The sequence below is a fragment of the Prionailurus viverrinus genome, chromosome A2 (assembly GCF_022837055.1).
Source record: "Prionailurus viverrinus isolate Anna chromosome A2, UM_Priviv_1.0, whole genome shotgun sequence".
Classification (NCBI taxonomy): Eukaryota; Metazoa; Chordata; class Mammalia; order Carnivora; family Felidae; genus Prionailurus; species Prionailurus viverrinus.
In genome coordinates, this window is record NC_062562.1 from 65,665,548 (window position 1) to 65,684,610 (window position 19,063).

The following is a 19,063-nucleotide window of genomic DNA, read 5'->3' on the forward strand; positions in this document are numbered from 1 at the left end:
GACCACACTCACTTGTGGAATAAAGGAAGCGCTACCTGCACGACACCCCTGGAGCCACAGCAGTCTAGGACAGGAGAGTCACAAGGAGATGTTGCTGGCACGCACCTAGTAACTTCCCGCCGGGCTTTGAGGCCAGACGGGAGGCCGCGCCCTCCCTGGAAATGAGCAGACAACCTCCAAGGTCCATGTACACACACGTGAGCACACCTGCACACGCCCCTCTCAGGTCACGGGGCCTTGTGAAGACCCCGAGGGATTTAGTGAGGCTGCCAACAAGTGCCCCCAGCAAACGTATGCCACCACTTTCAGACTGGGAGTTTCACAGCTGGCTGTCAAGAAAGTACTCTGTTCCAAAGAACTTCTGCAAATCCCTAGCTTCCAAAGCACTGAAAGGAGGTAAATCAGGCCGAGACCACAGAAATCCAGATTCTGCTTATCTTCCCCTATCTGTCTCTTTCCGCCTAGGGTCACAAGATTCGAACTGGCTACAGGGTTAATAACCCCCAGCACATGGGCCCAGGTTCCAGTGGGGACTGACCGATAGCATGCCAGGAAGGTCTGAGACCCAACTAGAACATTCTAGGCAGGACCAGCACCGTGTGCCTGTGCCCTACTGATGGGACTGGGGCAACAGGAAGCTGGCAGTCATGTTCAGAGAATGAGAGAACGTATCCACAATTGAAAAGGCACGTAAGAAGGGCCACTGCTGGCTATAGGAAGTCTGAGCAAGTTAGTTACCTCTCTGGGGTTCAGTGTCTTCATCCCCCAAGTGGTGACAGTAACGGTACTACATAAAGGTCTAGTGAGGGGGATAAATAACACTGCACAGAAAGCACTCACCCCACTGGCTCTCCCACACCTGTTCTGCAAGACCAGAACTGTGCATACTCTGTTCAACCACATCGCTACTCAGACTTGGCACTTGGATGTCACAGCCATGTCAAGCTGTTTTAAGTGCTGCTTTCTGGTCAGCCATCTCAGCTGCATACGTATCTCACTGCACACAGGTCCACAGACCATACTTTGAATAGAACTGGCCTCCAGGCCCACTGCAAACACAGACTCTGCAGACCTGACCCTGAAAACCTGATTCATTGCTTCTTTCTGATTTTATTATTACAAGTGTTAATGGTTGCCTTTGGTTTCAGACTCAAACTGCACTTATTAAAGCACAGAGGGCTGCCATATCCGACCAGGGTCCCCTGAGAGTTGGTACTAAATGTATCCCATGGAAACTGAAACAGCAGTATGTGCATGGTAGGTCTGGGCCTGAATCCCTGCATCCTTTTACCACCACCCGATGCAGGAATGGTGGATGAGGCCCACTGCCTCCTAAAGAAAATGGATAATGGCCTTCCCATCAGAAGTGCTGGAAGTGAAATGAAGGAATAAACCAGAAGCCTGGCCCCAACCTGAGCTCTACCCCACGCTCTACAAACGTTCACTTTTCTCCCACAAAATCTGCACCTCCCCAAGGACCTGACTTTGTTCCCACTTCATGTCTCCTAGAAAACCCTCCCCATGTCTCAGACTTCAACCTAGAACTGTCTTTGTGGCCCAGAGCGACCTTACTGCCAATATCTAAAGACTACGTGGAGGGGTTAAGAACTGTGCCAGGTTAACTGCGCCACCACGCTGACCCTGCTATCACTGATGAACCTCTCTATGTCCCACGTTCCTCATTCACAAATGGGAGAAACAGTAGCACACACTTCCAGACTGTTTTAAGGAATACAGTGAGGGGACCCACGCAAGCACTTTCAACAGTGCTCGGTGAGCACCCAACAACACTGGCTGTGGTTGCTGCGCGGGACCTAGGAGTGGGACAGGACACGGGACCCATGCCGCCCAAGTCCTCACAGAGCTGTTTGTGGCTCTCTCCGCGAGGCCTCCTCCTCTCTCCTGCCCTGACCCAGGGTGCCCCACTCCGAGCTTCCCTGGCTGTGCGTGTCAAGCCTGCTCTGTCCCCCTGTCCTCCGCTGGATTTAAGCACCTGGAAGACAGGAGTCCTGCCTGATTATCTCTTAGCCTCTCCTTCACCTGCCTCACACTCATTATGAGTAAGTGAAGAGCTTTCTTCCAAACTTCCTCATTCCCCTCCTCCCAGCTCCCACCATCGTAGCTCCAAAGGCCACAGACTTCTCCCAGTTACCCATGTTTGGAGTTGCACCACTCTGTGACCTGTGGCTCCCAGAGTTGTGCACCTGGCATCTCTAACACCATCCCTTCCTTTCCATTCACCTCGGTGGAGGCAAGGTCAGCGCCTGGGCTACTGGAACGCTGGCTGTCCCGGCTGGTTCCCAGACACTCCCTTTTCCTCTCTGGGCCTCTCACATCCTGGCTTCAGGCTAAACTCCTAAGAACACACTCTGTCCGTGAGGATGGCACTCTTCTGCTCAACACTGACTGATCCCTTACGTCTTTAAGACGAAATCCAGACTCCCAGGCTGGCCCTCCACTCCTGGCACCACCACATTGGGCATCTAAACACGTGCTATTCAGGTCATGACCTCGCAGCAGGAGTTCGAGGCCCACATCGGTCTCTCTGCTGTCCGCTCAGAGCCCGCTTTGGACAGATCCTCTGTTCCCCCCCTCTCTCTGCCCCTCCTCTGTGCTCTCTTTCTCTCTTTCAAAAATAAATAAAACATTATAAAAATGAATAAAAAAATAGGGGCACCTGGGTGGCCCAGTCAGTTGAGCGTCCGACTTCGGCTCAGGTCACGATCTCATGGTTCGTGAGTTCGAGCCCCACGTCAGGCTCCGTGCTGACAGCTCAGAGCCTGGAGGCTGCTTCGCATTCTGTGTCTCCCTCTCTCTCTCAAAAATAAATACGCTTTTAAGTAAATTAATAAATAATACGTTAATAAATAAATAAGTAAAGCTGCACAGCCCCGCAGTCTCTCCCCTTCAGTCAGCCGGAGGTCTGTCTGCCCATCGTCCTACGAAGGAAGGATCCTGGATCCTCACACCCTCTTCTACTCACAGCGGCCCTTCCCACAGTGCTGGGTCTCTGCCTCCCCACCTACGCATTTTATCTAATTGTCAGCCTCAGCGCAAAGCGTGGTAAGCTTTTCCTCATCTCCCCCTGTCCACAGTCATGGCCAGAAGACCTTCCTTTAGGTTGGTTTTAAGGGATCTTTTATGTCTCGTCTTGGCCTGGTCCCTCTCTGGATTCTCCCCGGGGCTAGGAGATGCTTACGGAATAATCGTGGACTGGCTGGCTGGCTAACAAGGGGCGGGCGTCTGGCCTCACCCCCAGGATAATCAATGCGGAGGCGCCACAGAAATAAAGCAAGGGCGCCATCACTTCTTAGAGGTCAACCTGGATGGGAAATCCCGCCGGAAGACATTCTGCTGCTAAGACAAAGGGAGCAGACCATCCGTTATTTCCCGAAGAGTCACAATGCTGGTGATGGTCGTGGTTTCGAAACATAGGACTTGACCCGCGTCAAGCATGAGCTAACTCGCTGGCTCCGTCTTCCCAAAGCCGATCTGTGACAAAGTGACCTGTGCATCACTCGAAGCCGCGTTCTTGGAACTGAGCTATGGATGTTGCCATCACCGCCATAGAAACTTCTACTCTGGAGCTGCCGTGTTTGAAAATACAATAAAGGGATGGCCACCGGAGCCTGGTTACAAAGTTAATACAACACACGGTAATTTCAGGGCTGTGCTCCTACACCCATTTGCATGGACAGAGGTGCAGAAACATGTTACGCCCTTTATAAAAATCTGGATGTGGGTTGAATGTGGACGGGAAAGCCTGTCATCCAAATCCAGTGACAAGGTCAACACGCACATGTGCCCTGATGTGAACAGCAAGGGTGCAATGTGGGGTAGGAGGCGGTGGGTGGCACCCCCCCCCCAAGCCTTGTGGGCTGAAGGAGTGGCAGAAACAGAGGTGGGGTCAGCCTGTTCAGCGTCATGACCTTCCCTTAGCTAAAAAATAGAGTCATTTTAAGAGGAAGTTGGCCGGGGCGCCTGCGTGGCTCAGTCAGTGGAGAGTCCGACTCTTGATTTCAGCTCAGGTCATGATGCCAGAGTCAGGGGATCGAGCCCTGCGTCGGGCTCCACACTGAGCGTGGAGCCTGCCTGGAATTCTCTCGCTCTCTTCCTCTGCCCCTCCCCGCCTACTTGCTCTCTCTAAATAAAATTTTAAAAGCTAAACAACAAAACAAAACAGCTCATTCATTGCTTCCCACCAACCTCACCAGTTAAAGTCCAAATCCTGACACACAGATACCATATCATTTTAAAGTCACAAAACGAGCGGTAAACATCAAGGAAACATTTCAAACATGGAATTTTCCCCTGGCGACTCCCACTCAGATGTGCCCTCTCCAGAGCAATGTTTTCCACAAAAGCCCTGTTTTTCCAACTTTGCGGATGTCAGTTCTAATGGTTGGTTGTAACTGACAGGGTGGGGGCAGGGGGAGGGTTCCGCACAGGTTAAGTAAAACATTATCAAGAGGGCTCAACTATTTTTGTGAGACAGACTCAAACAAGTTTTAAAACTATCAGAAGAAAACAGATCGAGGGATGGTTGACTTGCGTAGGCCCCAAATGAGCTAAGGACGTGGTGGGGGGGGTGCTTTGTGACACTTTTTTAGCCCCCAGCTGGATGCCAGGTGGGGGGGTTAACCATCTGCTCCTTCAAGGTCCCCTGGTGTCAGAACAGATGAGCACAGGGGCGCCTCAGTGACTCAGTCAGTTGAGGGGATGACTCTTGATTTCGGCTCAGGTCGTGATCTCTCAGTTCATGAGGCTGAGCCCCATGTCGAGCTTGAGATTCTGTCTCTCCCGCTCTCTGCCCCTCCCCCCATCAAAATAAATAAACTTAAAAAGAAAAGAAAAAGAATGGGGGCGCCTGGGTGGCTCAGTCAGTTGAGCGTCCGACTTCGGCTCGGGTCACGATCTCGCAGTCCGTGGGTTCGAGCCCCTCGTCGGGCTCTGCGCTGACAGCTCGGACCCTGGAGTCTGCTTCGGATTCTGTGTCTCCCTCTCTCTCTCTGCCCCTCCCCCTCTCATACTCTGTCTCTCTCTCAAAAATAAAACAAAAAAAAATTTTTTTTAATTAAAGAAAGTAAAGTAGCGACGTTTCCAAACTAGCTTTTGCTGCTCTGTGAATGTTGGAGACGTGATACACGCTAACCTCACCACATAGGACGTGTTTTTCCACTGTGGATCGGTGTAGACACATCTGGGAAGTGGTAAAGGGGACTGATCTACGGCGGCTGGACAAGAGAAACACTCACACCTCATGACCTCCTCATCAATGCTTTTTATTTATTTTATTTATTTTTTTCATGAACGCTTGTTTTTTTTAAACACTTATTTCTGAGACTGAGAGAGACAGAGCATGAGCAGGGGACGGGCAGGGAGAGAAGGAGACACAGAATCCGAAGCAGGTTCCGGGCTCTGAGCTGTCAGCACAGAGCCCAACGCGGGGCTCGAACTCCCAAACCGTAAGATCGTGACCTGAGCCAAAGTCAGATGCTTAACCGACTGAGCCACCCAGGAGCCCCTCATGAACGGTTTTTAAAGCAAACCACTTCTACGTCATCCTTTCTGCAGGCGTTGTCAGGACACGGGTAACCTTTACGATGGTCATTTGGAAGCAGAGGAGGAGAAAGTTTTCAATCCCACCCCGAAATGAGTGTCCATGAGAATTGCAGACAGCAGGAAGGGAAGACAGGTGGGTGGACGGGGGTCTCGGTCAGCAGCTAGCCTCCGTGGCCGATGTCCCACTTTTTGCCACAGGGACCCTGTCTCCTTCCCACCTAATGGTTTGTTTACTGCACATCAGCGGATTGTGCTTTCAATGAAGAGGGCTCCAGCCAACAAAACTACATTTAAGTCTCGAACATCAGCCACACGAACAAAAGTATACACTTCTGCCGTATTGTCCCTCTCACCCGAGCTATTTTTACACTCAGCTCCCAAAACGCTGGGCTTGAAAAAACTTCCAGGATCTGATTTGGGAATCTGCTTCTCTGCCAAGTGCTGCAAGTGATTTTAAACTTGACATTGATCCCCACATATCCAGGCACGCACATGCACACGCTCATGCATGTGCACACATGCACACATGCACACACACACACTCACTCACACATGGCTACACGCACACACACAATACCCACATGCACACAAATACATGCATACACACATACGCACAGGCACACACACTCTCTCGCGCATGCATTCACAGCCCGTTTTCCCATCAAGTTCCTGACCTCACTTTGCTAAAACTGTCCAAGCTCTTTACACGTGATTGCAGGGTCAAGGTATTTCCTTCTTCCACCCTTTGACTCCTAGGGCCACACAGCAGCACACACACTGAGGAAAATGCAGGCACGTTCTCCCCATCCCACCCGATGCCCAGGCCAGCGGGGAGGTGGGATAGCCCTGACTGTCCCGCCTGGGCCACCCCCACACTTTGAGATCCTCCTTCCTCCCACCCTAGCAGGCTGGCACCATTCTGAACACGCAAAAGTGGGTGTGGCGTGCATGACAAGAGCGGAGACCTCAGAGACAGAAAGTGTTAGCGCCCTGCTGTGCTGCAGACAAAAAGCCGGGTCCACACTGGCCTTGTGTGTCAGAGCGCTCTCTCAGATGGATGGGGCCGGGGTGCAGGCGTTTCTACCTTCTCAGTGCTGAGGACAGCACGTGCAGGGAGACTGCTGCCCGAGGATGCCGGCTGCCAATCGGGCCCACATCAGGTGGACCCATGGCCACAGCAGGGAGCCCTGCACCATTTTCTGTGACTTAACGCTCACAGCAAACGAAGGACACATTTTCCAGCAGGGGCCGAGGAACTGCCGGGGCACCCATTCTGAGACAGCTTGGGGCCTCCCAGGATCCTGGAGGAAGGCAGAGGGGCACGTCACCCACCCTGTCTGCCCACCGGTGCCAAAGCTCCCCCCTGCCTGCCTGGGGAGTGGGAGATGCTCCCTGGTTCCTGTCCCCTCATCCTCCAAGATTTTAAATGGCCAGGTGACTGACACGGGGCCGTGGCGAGGATGTGGAGACCCTGGACCCTCACACACCGTGGGTGGGAATGTGCGATGGTGCAGCTGCTGCAGAAAACAGCATGGAGGGTCTTCAAAAATGCAGCCAAGAACTGCCATCCGGCCCTGCGATCCCATTTCCCAGGGGACGCAAAAGCAGCAAAAGTGGGGACTGTTGCTTGCAAACCCACGTTCACAGCGGCGTTAGTCATGACAGCCAAAACGTGGAAGCAAAAACGTCTACCAGTCTCAGCAAGGAGGAACAAGCGGGAAATAGACATTACGGAGACTCACTCAGCCTTAAAAAGGAAGGGCACCTTGGGGCGCCCGGGTGGCTCAGTCGGATACGTGTCTGACTCTTGATCTCAGCCCAGGTCATGACCTAACCATTCGTAAATTCGAGCCCCGCATCGGGCTCTGTGCTGACAGTGCTGAGCCTGCTTGGGATCCTCTCTCTCTCTCTCTCTCTCTCTCTCTCTGCCCTTCCTCTGCTCATGCTGTCTCTTGCTGTCTTTCTCAAAATAAGTAAATAAACATTAAAAAAAAAAAAAAGCTAAAGGAAGGGCATCCTGACAGACACCACAACATGAATGATCCAGTCCCCGTGAGGTCCCTAGGGGGGTGTCACACTCTCAGGCACCCCAAGTAGAAAGGGGGCAAGAGATTTAAAGAGGCTGGGGGAGGCGGATGGGCAGGTAGTGTTAAATGGAAGAAAGTTCCGGAGAAAGTTCCGAAGATGGATGACTGCACAACAGTGTGAACGTACCTAATGCCACCAAACTGTGAGACTGGTAAATGCTACGTTATGTATAGTTTACCACGATTTTTTAAAAAACAAACAAACCAAAAGACAGATTGGGTTGGTGGAAAGAAGGGAAGGGATACGTGATGGAACGTTCAGCTCAGACGCGAGAGCAGAGGCCGTGACCTCCATCCCTCACCCCTCCTCGGGCTGGGCCGCGGCAAGTTCACGGGGTGCCCTGGCCATGGCAGAGCATCAAGACAGAAAGAAGCAGGTCCCCGAGGATCTGGCACCCCCCTCAGCCTGTTCGGGCTGCCACAACCAAAGGCCGCAGACTGGGCGGCTTGTAAACAGGGGAAGTTTACTGCTCACAGTTCTGGAGGCTAGAAGTCCAAGGTCGAGGTGCCAGCGAGGTCTGGTGGGGCCCCTCTTCTGGGCTGCAGACTTCTCCCCAGGTCCTCACGTGGTGGAGGGGCCGACAGAGCTCACGGGTCTCTTCGCAGGCACCAGTCCCCATCAGGAGGGCTCCCCCTTCGTGACCTGAGCACCTCCCACAGCCCCACTGCCCAGTACCACCCCCTTGGAGGTCAGGGTTTCTACATATTAATGGGGGGGGGGTGGACATAAACATCCAGATCCCAGCCACACCTCGAAGCCAGCCCGGAGCGAGGCAGACTTTCACGTAAGGGTGATGGAAAATCATCTCCTCTTTCAGACACTATCGCCGCGGGTTGCCTAATACTTTACGTCCCTCAAAATAGGACACCTGACACCTCCCGGGTCTGCAAAGAATAAGTCTGCACAGCTGGCACACTGTGTCAGTTTAATGAAAAAATTCAATTTTTTTTTTCAAGAAGGGATGGAGAATTTCTGGGAACACTTAGAATCCCAGGACTTTAGAGCTCACACGAGGCTTGAGACCATGCTAACAGTTGTCCCATGCCAGAGGTCCCTGCCACGACACTCACGGGGTGACGTCCCTGCCTCGGAGGAGCTCAGAATTCAGTGGGTCAGAGACAAGCAGGTAGGAGATGCTGCCCCCATGGAAGGTTTTCTGAAAGAGGGAATGGACGGTGGCAGGACAGCAGCTGGAAGAATGAGCAGGAATCTTCCGGGCCGGAAGATGAGAAGCCAAGGGGAGGCCAAGAGGAGAGGGGAAGTTTGAGAAAGCAGGGGACGTTCCAGTTCAGGAAGGACAGAGGGACAGCAGCAAAACAGCAGCGGATCTGCTCAGGCCACTGAGGCACCACTGGCCACGCGCAATTCTTTATGTTTAAATTAATGAAAATTTTTTTAAAAAATTGTTTTCTTAATGGTTTTTATGTTTTATGTTTTTAAATGTTTTCTTAATTTTTTTTCTTAATGTTTATTATTTTTGAGAGCGAGAGAGACAGAGTGTGAGTGGGGGGGGGGGTGCAGAGAGAGAAGGAGACACGGCATCCGAAGCAGGCTCCAGGCTCCGAGCTGTCAGGACAGAGCCTGACGGGGGGCTCGAACCCACAAACTGGGAGATCATGACCCGAGCTGACGTCGGGACACTCGACCGACTGAACCACCCAGGCGCCCGTAAATTAATGAAAAATTTAAAAGGGAGAAATTCAGTTCCTCACTCCAAGGCTCCGTGGCTGCCATACTGGACACAGACACATAACATCATCGGCCTGGCAGTTTTGTTAGTGCTGGGCTGGGGGACGGGCAGGAGCCACCTCGGGACTGCTCCCTGCAGGCCCGGCTAAGAAGGCTAAACTGAATCCCGAACGACTGACCCCAAGACCCAGGTCTTCCTTTCTCCTGGGCCTGCCTGTCAGGCTTTGGTAGGAGGAAGTCAAACAGGATTCCTGCCCAGGCACAGGCATCATGGACTAGGGCCACGTGGTCACTACCCTGTCCTCTGTGCCCAGTGAGAGTACGAGCACGTCCACATGTGTCCCCGGAACAAGGACAGCTCGTTGTCCCCAAGGGAAGTGCCCCTAAGACAATGGTTCCTCACCTGGGTTCTTGGGTAACAGTGAGAAGGAAAGGGGCGGGGGGCGGAGATCCATGAGTCAAGACTCCTGACTTACTGGGCTCATCTTTGGGGATTTGTGTCATTTTTGGGGGGAAAAGGGACAAGGACTTCGACGATTTCCCTAAGCCAATCAACGTCTCTTCAAAAGGCACTGCTCGCTTTGGTGAAGGTGATGTAGGAATCTTACAGGAGTGTCTGTACAAAAGCGTTCGGGGTCTGGGAATCTGCCTAATCAAAAGCACATAAATGAGATACACGTTGATGGTTGAAAAGCTTTTTCCTCTTTTCCCTTTTTCTAAAAGAAATGGTTTTCACCATGGACCTTATTCTAATCGGACTTACCTGTAGAAAATAGGGTCTTGGCAAGGGAGCAGCTCCCCACCTAATTAGGGAATCCAGATGGAAGCGTGTAAAAACCGCTAGAGGCCGGGGCGCCTGGGTGGCGCAGTCGGTTAAGCGTCCGACTTCAGCCAGGTCACGATCTCGCGGCCCGTGAGTTCGAGCCCCGCGTCGGGCTCTGGGCTGATGGCTCAGAGCCTGCAGCCTGTTTCTGATTCTGTGTCTCCCCTCTCTCTGCCCCTCCCCCGTTCATGCTCTGTCTCTCTCTGTCCCAAAAATAAATAAATGTTGAAAAAAAAAATTAAAAAACAAAAAAAACAAAAAAAAAACAAAACGCTAGAGGCCACGAAGCATCGCCCAGCTGGGGAGGTGGGCTCTCTCCAGAGGGATTTTCTCAGAAGCCCGGGACGTTCTGGAGACAGGCAGGAGGGAGTACGGACGTTGTTGGGGACCCACTGTCATCGTCACACCAGAGTACACAGCAAAATCTAGTCTCGAACAAATACCGTTAGGCCTTCAGAAAGGATCATCCGCTTGGTATAAAGCAAATGAAACCAAATAAAGTGTGCATGAGAAAAAAGCGTAATGTTACTATGGGAAGAGACTGGCACAAAATAAAGCAGTGTGGAAACATAAAGGAAAAGTGACATAAGAGAACACTGGGGTAAACACTCTTGGGACACAGTGAAATGAGAAAACAAAGGTATAAACTGCGGGGGGAGGGGAGAGCGCTAACATTTAAAATGCGCTTAAATCAATGAAAATCATAAAAACAGTAAAAAGGGATGTCTCTGCAAGTCAGGAGCTCAGACGTACTGTTATAGCTCAAAGTAAGCGAAGGAAAAAAAAAACCATTAAGTATAATTAACCAACGCAGAAAATCGACACGGAGACGAATGGACAGGATTTAGGGAAACGTCACCTAATAAATACGCTACGTGTGTCCTACATGTTTTCACTTAGTTCAAGACCAAATCGCAACCAAGTATTTCTATACTGTAAGTGCGCACATCCTCGACCCCGCAGGCTACTTTGGCATCAAATACTTTTCCGCTCACTGTTCAAAACCTCCGACCACTTATAAAATTGGGGTTAATGATTAAGAACAAAGCATGAAACGCCTGGAAACCCAAACCACTTATTATGGTGTGCAGACATAGCCTATGATCATTGCTTTCTAAATAAGCATGGACGTGCTCTTGGGTGCACACAAGTTATGACTTCTCTTTCCAGGTCCCAAGCGAAAAAGACCACTGAAACACAGACATGCACGTGTCCAGAGCGGTCAGCCACTTGTGCTCAGTGACAACCGGCTCTGCCAGGCCCCTGATCCGGGGAAAGGCCGTCCAGGGAAGAACAGAGGAGGTCCAGGAGGCAGGAGAGAGGCGACATGGTACGAATATCCACACACCCAATTTAAATCATAATTGAGCTCCATCAACCTTACACAGCCACTGAGGAAATACTAAAAGTGCCCTAAGGTCATTTGATAGTGTCACAGGGGAATGTCCAACTCCTGGAACTTATTCAGAGAAACTATAATTGCAAAAGAATAAAACTCCCTAGGCCTGCTTTCCACATCCCATCAAACAATATCTAACATTACAGCCTTAAGTGAACTGCCTCCCATAAGTATGGTTAAGAAGTAACATCTTTGAAGTGAAATGCGAAGCGTTCAATGTAGCAAATCATTAGACTATCATTTTAAAGAACGTAAACATGTCGCCCAAAAGTCTAGAATGCTTGTTTTTATTTTTTTATTTTCGTTTTTTAATGCTTTTAATGTTTATTTTATTTTGAAGGAGAGAGAGAGAGAGAGAGAGAGACAGAAGCAAGAAGGGGGGAAGAAGAGAGAGAACGAGAGGGAGATAATCCCAAGCAGGCTCCACACTGTCAGCACAGAACCTGATGCAGGGCTCGAACTCATGAACCATGAGATCATGACCTGGGCGGAAACCCAAGATTCCGACGCTTAACCAATTGAGCCACCCAGGCACCTCACAGAAACCTGTTTTTTCAGAAAAGGCTAGAAACCTAACCTTCCTTCTTATTTTAGTATACATTCATTAATATTCATTAACATCTGTATACTTGTATGGAAGACCTCACTGCCATGGTCCATGGTCACTGTCAAGACAGCAGTTCCTATACTTTATTTTTTGTTGGGGGGGGGGTGGTGACAGGGCAGAAGCAGCACAAGTTACCCACTTCCATTAATTAAAAAAAATTATTTTCTTGTTCTAATAACTTGATGGAATCCACACATACTGATTCTCAGAAACGAGCATCAGCTATGCCTTCGTGAAGCTCAGATCCTGATGAAATTGATTAGCAAACTTCCACTGGTTTTTATGTAAGCATGGTCCTTGAATGCGGCCATTGAGCGAATGCCCCGGCTGTTTTGACATTTCATGTCACTGGGGACTATTCTATTCTACAGAACTCCGTGTTTCCTCCATAGAAAAAAATTAACCAGTACCCTTCCAACCCCCAGCACACTGTCCCATTCACAGAGGGCCAAGAGGGAAGTTTCACCCTGGGTTCCATGACCACCTACCAGTGGCAGGGATCTCATAAACACTCAAAAAAAAAAGAGACTAAAAGTAAACAGATAAACTCAAAGTTAATCTTAAATGGACTTAAGTATATTTAAAAACCTCACTGAAAGGAAATTTGTTTTCCCTGGTAATTCCAGAACATTCTGACACCTCAACTGTGCTCTAAAATTCCTTAGAAGTCACATCAAGTCGACTTGTCACTTTTTGCCTAAAGGAGTCAGTTTTTTTCCCAGTTAAGTTAGTCACAAGTCCTTGTTTTCATGAAATTACTAGTAAAAACATACAATTTCAACCCAACTAATTGGGTTGAAAAAGAGAATTAGTAACCACTTATTAATAATTTAGTGGCATATACAATCTACAGCCACGAACAGATTATCCCTTCAGGTCCCCTCAAGAAGGGCTTCTTGGTTTGTGGTATGAAGTCTTTTTATGTCACCGGTCCCTGGTCAGCCCCTTTCTACGTATCGCAGGACGGCGAATGATTCAGTCAACAACAAATTCACCACATCACTCACTTGGATCATGTGGGAAAACGAGAGCTTGCTCCAAGTTTGATCTGATAGTCATCGCTTGCAGTATCAGGCAGAAAACAAATTTCCCCAGAGCACATGGCAAGCACTGCCTTATCCTGCAGCAACAGAGGAGCAGATCAGAGAAGAACCAATGGCACCTGACCGCTACCAATAATCTACCAAAGCCAGAAATTTCACATCCATATCCACCCTCTCCGGTAAGCGGACAAAGCACCTAAATTATATAAAATATTCAAAAAGCCCAAGACCATTTCTTTCCTCCGATTTTTTTTTAATTTTTTTAACGTTTTTTATTTATTTTTGAGACAGAGAGAGACAGAGCATGAACGGGGGAGGGGCAGAGAGAGAGGGAGACACAGAATCGGAAGCAGGCTCCAGGCTCTGAGCCATCAGCCCAGAGCCGGACGCGGGGCTCGAACTCACGGACCGCGAGATCGTGACCTGAGCTGAAGTCGGCCGCCTAACCGACTGAGCCACCCAGGCGCCCCTCTTTCCTCCGATTTTAACACACAACAGCTTACTTAATCATGTAATTCCTACCTGGGAAATTCAAGCACATGGATATTTTCTAGGAGCTTCTTCACTACAGGGACGAAAACAAACGGCGGACGATAAAATAACTGGGAATTACAGAAGCTAAAAGCTGCGCGTCTACATCTCTCGGACAAAGACGTTCAAGCAAGCAGATCAGAGGAAAAGAACTAAGTGTATGGGTAGGGACCACTGCCTATGTTGTCATTGTATCCACAGCAAAAGCCCTTGGTTCCCCAGGGGAAGACTGAGATGTGAAGTCCAACCAGAGCTCAGACAAGAAGGGCTGTGGAGTCCCCTCTTGCCCATACAGCACCGGGGAGCGTGTGCCCAGGTCAGGATTCGCCACTTCCCTTCCATAATCAGATTCCCTTCCCGGCCTTCACAAATAATCTCTAAATTCAGTTCTGCTGGCCTCTTGTAATTAGCTCTCCCCTTCATACTTCCCCTCCTGCTACGTGATAGTGAGAAAAAGATTCCCTCTCCTTAAACAGGCTTATTAAACAGGTTCCCAAAGTGACAGGTTTAAAAGTAATTCTGAATCATGCCATTCGGGAGGCCCGTGTCTGTGAAAAGGGATTCCCCACTTTATTTTCTTTTGGGGAAATGTTTGTTCAAATGCAATTACATAACCACCACTAAGTGCACTGAAAAAAAAAAAAAGAAAGAGAAGAAAAAGTTCTTTTTAACATTCCTCGGCTCCGGGATTATTTGATTTGCTAACCTGGCTCACTTTTTCCTGGCATTAAAGAGAGTTAAAAAAACAAAAACAAAAAGAACACGTTCGAAAACCTTTTGCAGACTTGGGCCACACAGCGGCCATGGGCACTCGGGCAGGGTGAGTCAGTGGGACACAAGTGCAAAGAGAAGAGATTAGTTGTCCCCACAGCGGAAAGTGGGCCCATTCGTAAGCAGGTGCAGGACCCACCCAACCGCTCATTCCATTCGCAAGACTCATGGCACACTCGCCCCAGGCCAGCGAGCGGGTGCGCGGGTCGCAGGGCGCCGCCGCAGTGTCCGCACGGGCCTCGCTTGACCCCGCGGCCTGGTCTGGGGGTGCGCCGTTCAAACTCCGGCTCAGGGTCCTGCTAGCGTTTCCCGCACTGGGGCAGGTACTCCGCGAGCAAAACCGGAATGTGGCGAGCAATCGCTACACCCAAGGTGTGCGGGGATGGAAGCGGACACCCGGACAGGTCTGGGCAGCCGCAGATCCGCGCAGGCAGGATGCACGCCCCGACCTCAGCTGCGAAGTCGGGGTCTCCTCCTCGGGTCCGTGCCCTGCACTCTGTCCCGGGGAACCGCGGAGAAGCAAGCCGGGGGAAGGGGCGCAGACGTCCGCAGAGCGCGAGGACAGTGCCCTCTGCACGACCGCGCTCCCGAAGGCGGACCCAGGCGTCTGCGAGGTCCCGGAGCGTCCCCTTCATCGCGGGGAGGAGCGGACCGTAACCCGCCGACCGCGGCGGGGCGAGCGGCCACCACGGGAACCCGGGGCAGACGCCGAGCAAGCGGGTGGCGGGGCGGGAGTTCCAGGCCAGGTCTCCCACCGCCCTCCCGGCGCCGGGGGCGATCGCTCGGGAGGTGGCCGAGGGCTCTGCCCGCGGGGACCCCCCAAAAAGGGCGCGCGCACACAAACACCGCGGCGCCGAGCGTGCCCCGGCCTCGGCCTGACACTGTTACCTGGGCAACGACCCGGGCGCACTAAGTACACAAGTCCCTTCCGCGGCGGGGGGCGCGGACCCGCGGGCCGGAGAGGGGGCGCCCCCCGCCCCGAGCGCGCCACCCCCCGCCCCTCACGGCGCCCGCGCCCCCCTCCCTCTGCCCCGAGTGCGCGCGGCGCGGGCGTCCGGTCCGAGCGGGGCCCCGGCCCGCGCGCCGCCCGGCCGCCCGGCCACTTACCCGGTGGGGGGCTTGGCCGCCAAGGCGCGCGGCGCGTCCATGGAGCCGGCGGGGCGGGGGGCGCGCGCGGTGCCCGGGCCCGGCCGAGTCAGGCGCTCGCTGCCGCCGCCGCCGCCCTCATTCACTTTTTCCGCGCTGACCCATCGTCCTCCCACGCGGGCCGGCGGAGGACAGCGGCGGGGCGAGCGGACGGAAGGGGCTGGGACGGTCGCGGGCGGGGAGGGGCTGGCGCGGGGCGGGGGCGCCGGGAGCAAGGTGCGCCGCGCCCACCGGAGCGCCGCCCCCGCCCGCCCGCGCGCGTCCCGAGACGGGGTGGGCCGCGCCTGGGCCCCGGGGGCGACACCCCGCCCGCCGCAGCGCCCCTCCCGGGCCTCTCCCCGGCTCCTCCACCCCGCGACGGAGCGCGCCCCGGGCTGGGCGGCGCGGGGGATCCGGAGGCGCGGGCCGCGCCCCGGCGGGGAGGAGTTGCGGCAGGGGGAACCACCTGGCCCCCGCGAGGCCCTCGAGGGCGACGTGGGCGGACCAGCCGGGGAAGGACTGAGGTTGGAGGATGAGAAGCGAGTGACCGGTGTCGCTGCCTCTGCCCTGGAACCTCACCGAACCTTCCTCCGTGCCGGGCTATCTGAGGCGTCGGGCCTCAGCGTGGGTCCCTGGCCAGCAGCGCCTCGGAACGGGGTACAAATGCAGATTCTTGGCCCCTGCCCCGACCTAGAGAATTAGAAACAATGGTGGGGGGGGGGGGGCAGGAATTGGGTTGGAAGCGTGCTCAAGTTTGCCCAGCTGCTCTGTGGGGCGCCGCGTGCTGGGTCCCAGGGCAAGCAGTAGGCAGGAGTGCCTGGCAGAGGTAGCCCCGCCTGGGCCCAGGGCAGGGCAGTGCCAGGTCCCTGATCTAGCCCAGCTTCACCCCACACTCCTCCTAGCCCGCCCAAAGCAACAAACAACATTTGGACAGGGGTGCAAGTCTGACCTCCCAAACGGACACTTTCATGTGGTTCCGACCAACCAACTTTTCCAGGTGGAAAAGACGCAGGCTCAAGTGGTGCTCAGAATGATGAGCCCTGGAGGAGGTGACCCCCTCAAAGCTTGTACTTGGGGCGGTATTCCCACGCCTGCCTGAGCCTTTCTCCGGCTGGGCCTCAGCTTTCTCATTAACAAAGGGAGGAGACCGGTCTAGACCCAGAAGGCAAAGTCTTTGCCATGACCCCCAAGGCGTTGGCTGCTCAGGGGTTGGTGGTCCCCCCCCTTCCCCCCCCCACAACCCAGTTCCTTCCTGTGCACCTGGCTGTGGACCTCAGCCTCCGGTTGTTCTCCAAATGCCTGAAAACTTTCCCGCCTTGGGCCTCTGCCTGGAATGTTCTCCAGGCTGCAGGCTGCCCCCTGCTCCCTGCTGTCTGTTCCCTGCACCCTGCTCCCCATGCGGAAGAGACGCCTCCCCTCAGCCCTCTGTGTGAAAAGCCCAAACTCATTGCTCTGCCTCCCCTCCTTTATTTTCCTTCTGTGCATTTATCACTCTGTGTGTGTGTGTGTGTGTGTGTGTGTGTGTGTATACACACACATGTATTTTATATATAATATATTTTATATACATATTTGCTGTTTGTTTATATCTAAAGATGTTTATGCTTGTTTACATTTAAAAATAAAATGTTGCTTATGGGTGTGTATATAAATTTTATTAACCTTAATGTAAATATGCAAATAAGTGTGGGTTTATATGTTATATATCAACGGAATATACATAATAAGTACGTGTCATATTCAGCACACAGTTTGCCCTTCTGCTTGTCATCTGTCCCCTCCCCAAAATGTGATCTCAATGAGCGTTGGGCCTTGAGCCTCTTTTATGGGTCACTGAATCCCCCAGCCTCTGGACCAGTGCCAGGCAGGTGGAGTCGTGCTGCATAAACAGAGACTGCACTGGGGCGCCTGGGTGGCTCAGTCTGTTAAGCATCTGACTCTTGATTTTGGCTCAGTCATGATCTCACGGTTGGTGAATTCCAGCCCTGTGTCAGGCTCTGCGAGAGCAGTGTGGAGCCTGCTTGGAATTCTCTCTCTCTCTCTCTCTCTCTCTCTCTCTCTCTCTCCCTCTCCCTCTTTCTCTCTCTCTCTCCCTCTCTCTCACTGTCCCTCCCCTGCTTGTGCTCTCTCACTCTGTAAATAAATAAATAAATAAATAAATAAATAAATAAACTTAAACAAACATAAAACAGAGGGTTCACTGAATGAAAGAATCCCTACAATGCCTTCCACCTCCAGGCTTCCGGGTCAGAGGATCCTTCGCCGAGATCAGGACCCCTCCCCCACCCCAAGGTTCCGGACACCACGTGGGAAAGGCAACCTGGGAAGGGCCAGAGGCCAGAAGTGGACCACAGGCGGTGGGCCTACACCCGACCAAGGTCCCTGGGGAGGAAATCCAGCTCATAGACCACCGCAGGCCTGGCAACGGCAGCCGGGGGCATCGGGGGCAGGCGGCCCCTGAAACTGGTATCAGGGCTGTTGAAGAGTTTCTCAGCAGGACAGTTACTGTCGGCGGAAAATGATGACAAGGAGGCAATGTCCCAGGAGGCTCAAGTTGCTCTCCTGAGATGAAGGCCTGGAAGGATCTCAGGCCTCAACTACCGATTTCAGGAGGCCACCTGGTGTCTCAGACCTCAACACCCAACAGGCACCACTGGCCAGGACCGGGGTGGAAGGTGAGCCCTGGGAAGAGATATCACAACGGGGCAGGGACTGAGCCAGACTTGCCACCAGAGCGGGGCTGAGCTCCGAAGGCCTCCGGTGGAGAGTCCACACGGGTTGGGCCTGGCAACCCCATGATGGAGCACAAGGCAGAGCCCGGGAGGCAGGCGGACATCGGACCCGATTTCCCTGTATGTCCCTTACTGGTGAGGGTCCCAGGAGATCTACCAGGACGGAGGTCTTTTCAAAATGGTGCAGTTCACGTACTCTGGAACACCTGTCCCATGCCAGGCTCTGTGGGCAGTGTGGACACCGGCAGCCATCTTGAAGATGGGGCCCGAGAAGGGGAGCAGAGGGGATGGGCAGGGGCTTCGCTCTTCCAGACAGAGGGTGAGAAACAGGAATGGGTGTAGGCTGAGCAGCAGAAGGCTGGGGGGGGGGGACGGTCCCCAAGACCACCTTGACGGTTGTAGAGTCTTCCAGTAGGACGCTCTCCTTTGTTGGCCTTCCTCCAACCTCTGATTTTATTTATTTATTTTGTTTTAAAGTTTATTTATTTTTGAGAGAGAGAATACACACACACACACACACACACGCACACACACGTGGGAGAGGGGCCGAGAGAGAGGGAGTCCTAGGGACCTTTTAGAGCACACGGTCCAGTCACACACAAGGGCAGTAATTTCAAGGAAAGGTGTTCCTCACTGCTTCTTCCCTGCACGCTTTTGCATTTCCTCGATAAACTTGCACCTTTTCAGGCACTA

The 19,063-nt window shown here is 52.8% G+C and overlaps 1 protein-coding gene across 4 annotated transcripts in view; it reads right to left on the reverse strand.

Annotated features, from left to right (window-relative positions):
• Positions 1-15,816, reverse strand: part of COBL (cordon-bleu WH2 repeat protein) — a 276,082-nt gene extending 260,266 nt beyond the window's left edge. For all 4 annotated transcript variants that reach the window (XM_047849242.1, XM_047849241.1, XM_047849238.1 and 1 more), the window contains exon 1: positions 15,621-15,816. In XM_047849242.1, the coding sequence (XP_047705198.1) occupies positions 15,621-15,661 (41 nt within the window). In that variant the 5' untranslated portion in view covers positions 15,662-15,816. The remainder of the gene's footprint in view (positions 1-15,620) is intronic.
• Positions 15,817-19,063: the final 3,247 nt, after the last annotated feature.